General features: G+C 35.6%; 1 protein-coding gene across 1 annotated transcript in view; it reads right to left on the bottom strand.

Moving 5' to 3' along the window:
- The window catches only part of LOC124368270, a 339192-nt gene that overhangs the window by 45226 nt on the left and 280160 nt on the right, over positions 1 to 13806 (bottom strand). Inside the window, exon 6 of the mRNA XM_046825544.1 lies at positions 12599 to 12689. Coding sequence (XP_046681500.1) covers positions 12599 to 12689 — 91 coding nt within the window. The remainder of the gene's footprint in view (positions 1 to 12598; positions 12690 to 13806) is intronic.

Below are 13806 nucleotides of genomic sequence, written 5' to 3'. Positions count from 1 at the left end.
CAGAATCGGAGCACATCTACTAAAAGTACAGACTTAAGACTCCTCCTAGATTGCCTTCATTATATTTAATTTAATCTGGAAGCACAGTAGGCTAAAACAATATTTTAAACGAATTCGAACGCTAAAAATTCTCGAACCATATTTTATACCAATTAAGCAGGGCCGGATTTTACAAATAATTTTGGAGGGGGTCACTACCCAGGAATTAATACCCTTGTAAGGGAGAAGGGACCATACCACAGAACAGTTTAAAAGAAATACAATTTTAAAACAAATTTCTATGCTTTTTGGAGTCTTTTGTTGTACGAAAAAAGAATTATTTATACATATATTTGAATAATATTTTGGGAATCACGACACCCACTACCCCTCTCCTAAATCCGCTACTCAAATCTACGTGAGCAATCCAAACGGTTTTTAAGTACGGGCGCTCTAACAAACCTGATAGAAACACAAAAAATTTAATAGGTCTCAAGTCTAAAAAATAACATTATTTAGGTTGGCACTAAAACACATTCAGAGGCCAAATAAAGCGCCGCACCGTCAGGACAGTTCATGTACACAACTCACGGCGTACAACTCGCCGAACAAGGCGGACATTGTTCGGGCTATCTGCGGCAGACGTGTTGCCCGTGTTGAATTACGTGTTCACCCCCCCCCCCCACCCATATTTTCATTCCGGTAATGGTTTATCCCTGTCCGGCCCCAAAATAAAGTTACCCAGGTTTATAACGCTTGATAATCTAAATGGAACGTCCACCGCGGCTTATTTCCTTGTTTCTGTGTGTAAACAGAAGAGAGCACACAATGGGGGTGTCCACTTAATTGCAACACCAATTTAAGTGTACATCATGTAAAACCTGATGGACACGAGACCGAGTTCGTATATAACAAATTATTAAATACGTACAAAATCATCGAACAAAAACGTAAATAACAATAAAAAAATAAAATAATAATAAATCAGAATAGTATATTGGTACAGTACAATCCTAGTTTCAGAAAAAAAGTAATACAACGAAACAAAGGTTTTATAAGCGTTAAGTAATTTAACCTCTAAGAACAAAGAACACAATTTGCTTGGTAACAACACAAATTAAAAATGTAAAATTATTCTTTTGAGATTAAGGCTTATTTGAGTAAAATAAATAGTCGTAACCTCGCCTCACCATAATATCCTATTTAATTTTATTTCAAATTTTATTAAATTCAATTTTAAAGTGAATAAGTTTTACGTTTTTTTAAAAAAAAGAAGAGAAACGCTAAAGAGTAGAACTAAGGACTAAGTATTAGTCTCATGCGTAGTGTGCCACAAATACAAAAGGATACCAGGTTTACAAAACAGACATGTAAGGACGATACTGTAAATACCAAACAAAATCAAAAGGATGATAAATGATTCATGACACAAACTCAAAGGGATGATACAAGTGACACCAACAAATAAATAAATGCTGAAGTTTTTGAGTTCAGCATGACACAATAATTTAGAAAGAATTTCCTTCGCATTTTGAACAAATTAGTGGGTTTTCATGTATAAACAGAATCTTTAAGTTGTAGCTATAGTTGGTTAAATTGTTTTATTCCTGACTATATTCAAAAAGAAAACAAAAATATATTGAATATCAGCCGTCATGTGGCATTCTATTGGTTTTAAAACAATGAACCAAACCAAATTTTAATAACATTGCATTATACTCCCTAGAAAATCAATGGAAAGTCGTCTGTACTTAAAGCAGGGTCCAACTACTCCCCATCTCAGCCCAACTTATTAGGGAACATGATCAACAAAATCAAAGTCTGAGATCACATGGAACAGATCTTTAAAATGTCCGGTACACTAATGGGTCTGTACAATATGAATATAATTAAAATCACTGTTTGAGTTGAAAGACCTCTTTGCAGAAACCATTGGATTGGTCATAGGATGTCATTTAATTTTAAACTCTATTAAACAATGTGAATAATTTATTTTTATTTCCATGTGATCACATTGTATTTTAGTTACTGCCGGGGAATATGCATCCAGCGAAAAGAATGGAAGGAAGACTGCAGCCGCGATATTACGGCAATAATCGATGTAACCCTCAGTCCAGACACACGCACGACCGTAATGTGGGGGAGTGGTCAGTTCTCGACCCTCACGTACCGTCTCCCCACCCTCAGAGCAGGCGGGGGTCGCGGCTGCCGTTAACTACATGCTTTTATCACCGCAGACCGTTTCTGACCAAAAATCCTCACCTCTCCGATTCAGATCATAGCAAGGGTTCTTTGACAATTTTATTCAATTTCACCGTTTCTTGTCCCACAACAGTAGGAATAATCTACTAACATAAGTTATAGCTAAGACGGTACACATCAACTTGAGATTAAACATTTACAGGTACACTATCACCAATTACTGGATAGTTAGGCCCTTTGCAGGTCACCTACCACCGGTTTTGGTGATATTGGAACCCCCAGAAAAGACAAATTAATTCATTTAGGATATTGTAAATTAACCCGTTTAGAGTAAATTTCGATTCCATTACTTAACGATATAACAACTAGAAATCTCGTGTATATGAACTAAGAACTAAGTACCCACATAAAACACATTTCCATTATTAGTCTCCTATATAACGGAATGAAAGTAGCAGCTGTACAATGTATTTATTCTATTACACTTCTACATGTTTTCCCTCGTGTTTTAGAACTTGCCACCTGAAGAAGAGGTCAGATACGGTCCTCGAAATGTCGTGCTTTCTTTTAATAACAATTAACGATGGCAAACAATCCACAATCCTGTTATCTCTTCAAATTTCTCATTGCCAATGGTATGGCATTATATTCACCAAATTGAGTAAAGTGCTCATTTACTAAGCATTTAGTGCATATGCACTAAATAAACTTATATCCTATTAAAGGCGAAGGAGTGGCAGAGCAAAACGTGTGTGCGGGTGAAGGCAGGCAAATCAGTGGACGATGGCAGGGGGGGGGAGGTTCAGGATATTGTCGCATCAGACAGAGGTTTCCAATATCCGCACAGCTTCCCCTCCCCCTCCTCCTCCTCTATTTCCACTCTGGTATTTTCCATATTTCCACCATCGTGAATTCGTAACTAAATATTTACAGGAGACGACGTTGTTCTGAAAGAGGCCAAAACGGTTAGCCACATTGTTTTGCTAAGCGTCTTCGGCGACTCCTTTACCAACTGTCCAACGCGACCTTGTCTCAGAACTTCTAAACGTACCTGAAAATATTACGAAATTTATCCGATGGATGTTAGCACCTCTATGGCTAAACTTATAATTCAATTTTCCTTAATTTTCCAACGATTTTAATTTTGGAAACTGCCTATTAACTCTCTTGACAACAATGCGGCGTGCCTCACGGTAACGTCGATTATCACTACATTAAAAAATGACATGAATAATGTAGTGTCAATAATGAGATACGCTTGGACAAGCGTACCATGGTAGTTATGTAAGTCAACCGCACTTGGCCACTATTGCACTCTACGCGATAATCGGGAATTTGGTTTTAAGTGTGTTACGATAAAAAATGTGATGTAAGACAAAAAAAAAAAAAAAAAAAAAAAAAAAAAAAAACACACTAAAAACCCTCTCGATACTCTCCCCTTTCGACCCCCATAAAAATTAATACGACTGACAACCGATTGATTCCTAGGTAAAATTTATCAAATAATTTAGAAAAAAATGGGTAGTGAAAAATTTGATGTAAGAAAAAAAACACTAAAAACCCTTTTACTACCCTCACATTTCGACCCAATCAAAACTAACACGACTAACAATTGATTTATTTTTATGTAAAATTGTATCAAATAATTTAGAAAAAAAACTAGGTAATGTGCTTTTACAACGTAAATTGGTTCTCCACTCGTACACCATAATACGTAAAAAACCAACATTAAAAGGCAATCTGGCAATAATTAAAAATTCAATTAAATTCCTTAAAATTCTGAGTTTGAGATTACCTTAAAGATCGTAATGTACTTGTGTATTCATTAGGCCACTCGGTGACGAAGTAAGGGACGACAAGGATGCACGTATATCGTACACGCGGAGGCCGTTTTAATCAACATGTACCGGAGATTACAGGCTGATCAAACAGGCAGAGAGAGGAGTGTTTGTCGCGAGCAAACAGCAAACACGGCACAGGCCGGCCCGGCCCGACAATGAATGGCCGGACTGACACTGTTGACGCGCTCTGCATTGTGTGTAGCCGACTAGAGGTAATAATGTAGGCACACGTACACCTCTTCACTTAAGTACTGCTCCGGACTTGCTTGAATAAATTTTGGAGATTTGGAAGGCTAAATCGTATGTACAGTTTGTTTGCTTGTTTGCTACATAGTATGTACATTTTGTTGCTTGTTTGTTTTATTTAGTTTATTATACTATTCATATTTTTTGCTTGTTTTGTTTAGACATAGATGTAATGTAAAAAAATGTTATGAATTAGTTAACATAAATTTAAAAGTGATTCGCCACTGACTTAAAATGTAACATTGTAGGGAGTTTCAATGTGGTATAATGGAATGTGTATATAACTAAGAACTTTCACAAGACTGTCAAAGATTAAGGTTTTATATATATATATATATATATATATATATATATATATATATATAATGTATTAATTTTCTCCCCACGCACTTTTGTGGTGCATGGGGAACTGTAAATTATTCTGTCTTATTATTGAATAAAGATTTTGTGACTTGTATAATTATATACACCTTAGTTCAGGTATTAGAATATTAGGCGGCAAAATATTGTGTCACATGCAGAACCAAAATATGTAGTACACACGAAAATACCAAATTATTTACAAAGTAAAATAAGCATTCTACGAGTGGATTCTTTAATTAAAAAATGTAATGGACGAAAGAAGCAAATCAACATGAGGGAAGGTGTTAATTTATATAAAAAAATAGTAAAATTTTGTATCGGATTCAAAGAGGTACAATTGGTTTCAAATTTGATTGCCACTTTAAGATACTGTTTTTAAAGACAGAAAATGTGAACAATTTTTTTCTCACTCCAAAAAGAATTTGGAGTATTTTAAATATTGGTTATATTGAAATCAGGTTTACGTTGTTTTTTTTTTTTTTTAAAACGGATCGTTTTTTAAAATTATTTATCGGTAATATTTTGGGCTTGAACATGTGATTTCCTGCGAATATTGAGTTTAGCTCCAGTTTAACTTCCTCTTTGTTCAGCCTCTGGGATCTGACGCAGTCACAGACTAGAATCCTTGAATCTGGAGTCATGTTCGGTTAAAGATATCCGGTGAATAAAATGTGATGACGAAGAAGCTTAAAATGAACTCTTTTATAGTTTTGACAACAGACACGTAGACTACGAAATATAAAGTAATCTAGGTAAAGCGGTATTATCATTGTCTCATCAAGTACATAATTAAGTGCACTATGATGTTTTAGACACGATCTGTAAGCACGGTGGAGCAACCGAGATTTCTATACATAACACAGCTATGGTGGGAAGGGTTTATTCAATGTGAATGTTGAGTTAAACGCCAGTTCACCTTTCTCTTAGTGCAGGGTCTGAGATCTGGCACTGTCACAGAGGTAACTCCTTGAATCTCTTATCATGTTCGGCTGAAGAGAACCAATAAAAGTCGGTGACGAAGAAGGTTAAAATGAACTCTTTATACAGTTTTGACAACAGACACCTAGACTACCAAATATGTGTAATCTAGGTGAAGAGGTATTCTCATTGTCTCAATAAATTTATTGTGCAGCTGATAAGACAGTGAGAATATCCATTAGAGCGCGTTTTTCTTAAGTCACGGTTAACTGAAAAATATTAGTTTTTAAGCGAGTCATGATGTATAATATACGTACTGTACAAAATTCATATTCTTATCGTAAAATCTTTTAGGACCTGTTACTAAATATCAAAGAATATTGTTTGAAATGGCTATAATTCCATCTGAGGTGATCAAAATGTAATTTTTTTATTTTTTGTCATCAGAAAATCTTTTAAAGGGACATGAGTGAAGTTAAAAATGTTCCAAGGCTTTTTCGAACCACCTTAAACCAAAATAAGCTTTTTCACTGAAAAAGTAAGAGAAAAGATACAAGAGTTGTACAATCTGATTCATGCTGTCATAACAATAATTGCTATAACAAGCGTACGTAGATAATGATATAGTTTGTCAACAGCTTATAAAGCCTGTACTCAAGGACACAACTTTATTAAAGGATAATGTTTGATCACAAGACGTGCGTTCCTTGAATATCATCCCTGTAACCAAACAAAACCAGAGGGAAACATTTTTTATTTACAGTATGTCAATAACGCCCAACCTGGAACTCTGGCAGGAGTGGAATTCATTGTATTAAATTTTATTAGAAAGTTTCTCTTCGACCCCCCCCTCTCCCTCACCATCCGGCTCCGACCAGGAAAGTGGCTGAGAAGGATTCCCACGCAACTAAGTGTCTTTTCTACAGAAAAGCCGCTAACGGTTTGTTCTGAGTATCTTTTATTTAAGTACAGACTCGTGAAACTCTCTCACCGAGACTACACCTTTCGGAAAATATAAAGTAAAAAAAACTTGAAAATTTCACGTTTATTTAACAAAATCGTGTCATCATCAAAATATATGCGACCCAAAACACATTTAAAGTAGCAATCCAAACTGTATTACTTTTGAAATGAAACCAAGCCGAAGTAAAATCCTATGCTATTAAAAACGTTGTGCTTTCAAAAAGTGAAGAGGGTTGAGAAAAGTCATAAAACAACCATTAAAAGAATTCCCAACCCAATGTTCATTGCCTAAAATTGAAGTAAATAATTACAAAACGGTTTCAAAATAGTAAAAATAGGAATAATTTTTCATAATTATCTTTTACTGTTGACAATAGATTTGTATAAATGTTAAAAAAAATCATAGACTCTTTTACTGACTTTAACAGATAATCAAATAAAAATTTATATTTCTAAGCATAATTATTTGTCCCAATAAAGCTAGTAGATGGTACTTAAGAATGTTAAGCTATGGTACAATGTTCAGTATTCGAAAAAATAATATGTCCTAAGACCATTCCTTCATATTCCGTAAATAGAAGGATTTGAGACACCATTACATTAATCAGAGTTAAAATTGAGCTTTGCTCCTTGCTAAATATATAACCCCATTATATCTCTCTGTTTATCTGGTATAATTAACGCCGTAATCCGACAATCCTCGCCTTACACCTTGCATGCATCACATACATAATTTCAACCACGTAAATCTTAAAGCTGTGAATATTTTACCCTGTATAATGGTTACATTATTTCCTAATTCAGCCATAATTCCTAATACTGTGTTATATTTATGCATAAGAATGACCTTAAGCACGTATTACTCTTTAATAATCTAAGTGTTTTCTTAAATATGACACTACGGAGACAAGTTGACAAAAACCAAAAATAGGGTAGTCCTATTTAATCGAACGAGGAAAACAACATTAATCGACATAAAGTACATTACTCAAACAATATTGTCATTCATATTATACAACAGGTTTCAAATTTGTTCTTAATACATTTTATATTATACTCCAGAATTATACTTGACCATTGCAGGATGGTAATGGACATACAAGGTTATACTACAGGTGTCTATATGACCTTTACATGGTTAGAGTGAACATTTCAAAAAACATCATTGTTCTACGTCCGAAATAATGCAGTAAACAATAAAGTTAACGCACCATGTTATACGCTAAGTTCCTTCACCCTAATTCTTAAATAACGAGATTGGACATCCCAGGTTATGATATATGTTATACACATGATCCCTCATAACAAGATTAGACATCCCAGATGATGCTGTATGATCTACATCTGATCCTTGCATGACGAGATTGTACATCCCAGGTTAATGCTATATGCTCTACACATGATCCATGATCCTTACATAACGAAATTAGACATCCCAGATGATGCTGTATGATCTACATCTGATCCTTGCATGACGAGATTGGACATCCCAGGTTATGATATATGCTCTACATATGATCCTTACATAACGAGATTAGACATCCCAGATGATGCTGTATGATCTACATCTGATCCTTGCATGACGAGATTGGACATCCCAGGTTATGCTATATGTTCTACACATGATCCTTACATAACGAGATTAGACATCCCAGATGATGCTGTATGATCTACATCTGATCCTTGCATGACGAGATTGGACATCCCAGGTTATGCTATATGTTCTACACATGATCCTTACATAACGAGATTAGACATCCCAGATGATGCTGTATGATCTACATCTGATCCTTGCATGACGAGATTGGACATCCCAGGTTATGCTATATGTTCTACATATGATCCTTACATAACCGAGATTGGACATCCCAGGTTATGATGTTCTACACATGATCCTTACATAACGAAATTGGACATCCCAGGTTGATGCTATATGCTCTACACATGATCCTTACATAACGAGATTAGACATCCCAGATGATGCTGTATGATCTACATCATGATCCTTACATAACGAGATTGGACATCCCAGGTTATGCTAAATGTTCTACACATGATCCTTACATAACGAGATTAGACATCCCAGATGATGCTGTATGATCTACATCTGATCCTTGCATGACGAGATTGGACATCCCAGGTTATGCTATATGCTCTACATAAATGATCCTTACATAACGAGATTAGACATCACATATGATGCTGTATGATCTACACATGATCCTTACATAACGAGATTGGACATCCCAGGTTATGCTATATGCTCTACACATGATCCTTACATAACGAGATTGGACATCCCAGATGATGCTGTATGATCTACATATGATCCTTACATAACGAAATTAGACATCCCAGATGATGCTGTATGCTCTACACATGATCCTTACATAACGAGATTGGACATTCCCAGGTTGATGCTGTAAATGTTCTACACATGATCCTTACATAACGAGATTGGACATCCCAGGTTATGATGCTGTATGATCTACACATGATCCTTACATAACGAGATTAGACATCCCAGATGATGCTGTATGATCTACACATGATCCTTACATAACGAGATTGGACATCCCAGGTTATGTTATATGTTCTACACATGATCCTTACATAACGAGATTGGACATCCCAGGTTATGTTATGTGTTCTACACATGATCCCTTACATAACGAGATTGGACATCCAGATGATGCTATGATGTACACATGATCCTTACATAACGAGATTGGACATTCCAGGTTATGCTAAATGCCCTACACATGATCCTTACATAACGAGATTAGGACATCCCAGATGATGCTGTATGATCTACATCTGATCCTTGCATGACGAGATTGGACATCCCAGGTTATGATATATGCTTCTACACATGATCCTTACATAACGAGATTAGACATCCCAGATGATGCTGTATGATGTACACATGATCCTTACATAACGAGATTGGACATCCCAGGTTATGCTATATGATCTACATATGATCCTTACATAACGAGATTGGACATCCAGGTTATTATTGAATTCTACACATGATCCTTACATAACGATATCCAAGATACCTTCATCAGACACACAGGTTATTATGATGTATCTTGGATATGAAAGGCCTTACATAACGAGTATTGGACATATTGGTTTTGTATATGTAATTTAACATGATCCTATAACGAGATCTAGACATACCAGGTTATGTTATGTGTTATACACATGATCCCTACATAACGAGATTGGACATCCCAGGTTATGTTATGTGTTATACACATGATCTCTCATAACGAGATTGGACATCCCAGGTTATGTTATGTGTTCTACACATGATCCCTCATAACGAGATTGGACATCCCAGGTTATGTTATATGTTCTACACATGATCCTTACATAACGAGATTGGACATCCCAGGTTATGTTATGTGTTATACACATGATCCCTCATAACGAGATTGGACATCCCAGGTTATGTTATGTGTTATACACATGATCCCTCATAACGAGATTGGACATACCAGGTTATACTAAAATTTCTACACATTATCCTTATATAACGAGATTGGATATCCCAGGTTAAACTTTCGATTTTTACACTGGATCGAAACGCGAAGACAGTGGAAACCCCACCGTATACTCCAGATATATATATATATATATATATATATATATATATATATATATATATATATTCGATTGCTTTACTAGGAGAGTGAATATTCAAAGTTATAATCCAGGTCTCGGTGCAACTGTACAAGTCACACCCGTACATCAGAGACTACATATATAACAACGCGCTGTAGTAACAACACTAAGACAGATTCTGTTCAGGATGCGGGCACGTGAACCCACTCAGTTTAACAGCCGACAATTAAACAATGGAAACTTTATTGGCTCTAAAACTTCGCCATTGGACCACTTCCTGTACAGCCCCCGATAAGCTGCGTTGTCTGCCGCCAACATGGACATGGAATCTTAACGATTAGGTATTACAATGACTCTGTCAAAACTATATGTGCAATTTTAGACACTGATATTTGACGCGTAGTTTTATAGTTCAGACCTCGTGTAATACGTCAGGTCTGTCTTTTCTTTCTCTGCCAATGAGAATGTATATGGAAACTTTATATTATGCTTAATCGTTATTTGCGATTACATTTGTTATATCATTGAAAGGGGTTTCTTCCAGATTACTCAGCGTTAAATCAACACACATTAATAATTAGCGTTAATTTCACATTTTTGTGCATAGAGCAACTCGAAAGGATATATCGATGTCACTTTGTTTAGGGAGAAACTTTTTATGCACTTTACAAAGTTGCTCTTACTGAAGTAGTCTTAAATAGCGTGCATTGCTTGACTACATCTCATTCTACTGGCTTGCTAGATTAAAAACAAGTAAATCTATTGAAACAAGGTAGGAGTACGCCTCACCACGTGTATCGTAACAGGCTTCACAGGCTGAGGTTGCTTGCAAAATTTTAAAGTCTGCACAGCTACATGTATTAATTTATGTCCGATGTTATAAAGTCATATGATTATCCGCAGTTTGTTAAAATATCGATTTATTCTGGGATTTTCACGTTGCCATCATGGTCACCCTTAAGAACAAAGTAAACAAGTTCGCTACGCTCAGCCGTCATCGGACTCGGCGTTGCCTATATTGTAGAAATTAAGCTTCATCAAAAATTTTCCAACGTCCATAAGTCAGTCCGTTCTCAAAATACGAGTATATTGAGGACAGACATACAGACAGATACAGAAATGACATTTTTTACAGACCCTATAGTGATAGGCTTCGCTGACGCTCAGCCAACTAAGCCACGTAGTGGGGAAATCATACTGCATACTTCATAATGATAAACATAAAAGATCATTATAATCTAACACTAAATTACTGTTATGGACAGTAACAAAGATAGAGAAGCACCACTGCTTCTATCTCGGGATATTGTACTCCAATATCGTACATCAGTTGACATCATAGATCGCTGTAATCACTTGAACCGGAGATTAAAGCTGGTGAAACGGGACAGGCAGTTTGACAGCGGACCGATCACCGGAGACTGACAGGGAGTACCGTTCGATATACCGTTCGCTTCTACCATATGTCGGAGAAAACTATGTATATACATGTATATTACACTTTGATAAATGGTCACTTGAAATTACTTGATTAGCCGAAAATTACCGAATCGTTTTACACAACTGCCAAAAGAGTCTCAAGAACAGTTCTTTTCATGACGAAGACACTCACAAGAATATCAGGGTGGTCTAAGACACGTTACGGAATAAACTACAATAAGAATAAATCTTCATTGATCTTGTCAGCAATTGTAAGAATACAATAGCCTACTTTATAGATGATATAAAGTAAGTATAAAGTGTTCGCATAGTCACATAAAATGTTTAAAAACAATAACTTGACAATTAACTTGTGTAAGACTAAAAATAGAGGCAATAATAGCTTTTATAGTTTATGAGGTAACTGATAATTTTTTTCATTTTTGGAGTATAAAAATTGAAAATAAATGTTGACTGTTATCTCGTGTGCTATTGTCAGTAAGACTACAAAAATGGACAAGAGGTTGAATGCTATCTCGTGTGCTATTTTGAGTAAAACTACAAAAATGGAAAAGTCGTTGACTGTTATGTTACCTCGTAAGCTATTGTGAACAAGAGTATAAAAATGGAAAAGATGTTGACTGATATATTGTCTGCTATTGTAACAATACACAAAATGGAAAAGTGTTGACTGTTATCTCGTAAGCTATTGTGAAACAAGAGTATTAAAAAAATGGTAAAGTCGTTGACTATTATTTTACCTCGTAAGCTATTGTAAACAAGAACAAAAGATTATATAAATGTAAAAGAAGTTGTCTGTTATCTCGTATGCTATTGTAAACAAGAGTACAAAAATGGAAAGGTTGTTGAACCGTTACCTCGTAATCTATTGTAAACAAGAGTAAAAATTGGAAAGATATTGACTGTTACCTCGTAGGCTATTGTAAACAAGAGTAAAAAAATGGAAAAAATCGTGTTACTTCTTAAGCTATTGTGCACAAGACTACAAAAATGGAAAAGACGTTGACTGTTACCTCGTAAGCTATTGTAAGTTGATGTTTATCTTGCTTCAACTGGTCATAGCGCGTCTTATACTGGAGCATGGACCGGACAGTCTCTTCCATCCTGCAACACAACACATTTCACTTTAATTATACAACTTTTAAATTTCACTTACCAACTTAAATATGAACATAACCTATCTATAATAAACAATGTTAGCACTTCGGCTACAAGTAACAAAGTCCACAGTAGTGTTAGGCGGAAAACCACACCACGACACTGTAATATTCGGTGGTGAAATTGTTGCAATACCAGGAAACTTTTATTGGATATAAACCGTAATTTCATAAAATTTCTCATAATTTTTAGAAGGTGCCACATCACGTATGGAGTAACAGGCTTCGCTGAGGTTGCATGCAAAGTTTCTACGTATACGTCACATGTTAAAATGTCATAAGATCGAACTCACTTTGTTTGCGAATTTATTTACCCAGGCGTTTTTCTCAGTGCCATCACAGTTACCCAGAGACAAATTTTAAAATGTCCCCTAAAACTCAGCGTTATCCAGGGAGTAACATGCACCATCATCGACCGCGATGCTCCATATATAGAAATGGAACTTCGTGCAATATTTTAAGTCTATAAGTCATTTTGTTGTCGGAATGTAATGGGGGCGGATAGAAAGTCAGATAGGCTGCATGTACTATTTTCTATCCGATATTATAAAGTCATATGATCATACGCAGTTTGTTAAAATCTATTTATTTTGGGATTTTCACGTTGCCATCATGGTCACCCTTAAGACCAATGTAAACATGTTCGCTAAGCTCAGCCGTCATCAAATCGGTGTTGCATATATAGAAATGAAGCTTCATCAAAGATGTTCCAAAGTCCATAAGTAAGTCCTTTCTCAAGATATAGTGAGGGCAGACAGACAGACACAGAAATTACATTTTTTACAGACGCTATAGTGATAGGCTTCGTTAACGCTAAGCCGATTAGGGCTGATATGCGCTGTAAGGGAAACGACAGTTTTCATTGTACTTTGTTGAAGGAGCAAACGACTATAAGACATTTGGAACCATTTCTCACCTAGTACTGTATAATATAAATATTACAAAAGAAGTTTATTTTGCAAATCTCCAGTTTTCGAGTACAGACAAAAACATCTTAAAATTCAGTTTTAGATATTTTAATTGAATTCGGCCAGCAGATATTAGGAGTGGAGGATTTCTAAGCG

This window comes from Homalodisca vitripennis, chromosome 8 (assembly GCF_021130785.1).
Source record: "Homalodisca vitripennis isolate AUS2020 chromosome 8, UT_GWSS_2.1, whole genome shotgun sequence".
Classification (NCBI taxonomy): Eukaryota; Metazoa; Arthropoda; class Insecta; order Hemiptera; family Cicadellidae; genus Homalodisca; species Homalodisca vitripennis.
The sequence above is the reverse complement of the archived record's forward strand: the minus strand, read 5'-3'. Positions and strand labels throughout refer to the sequence as shown.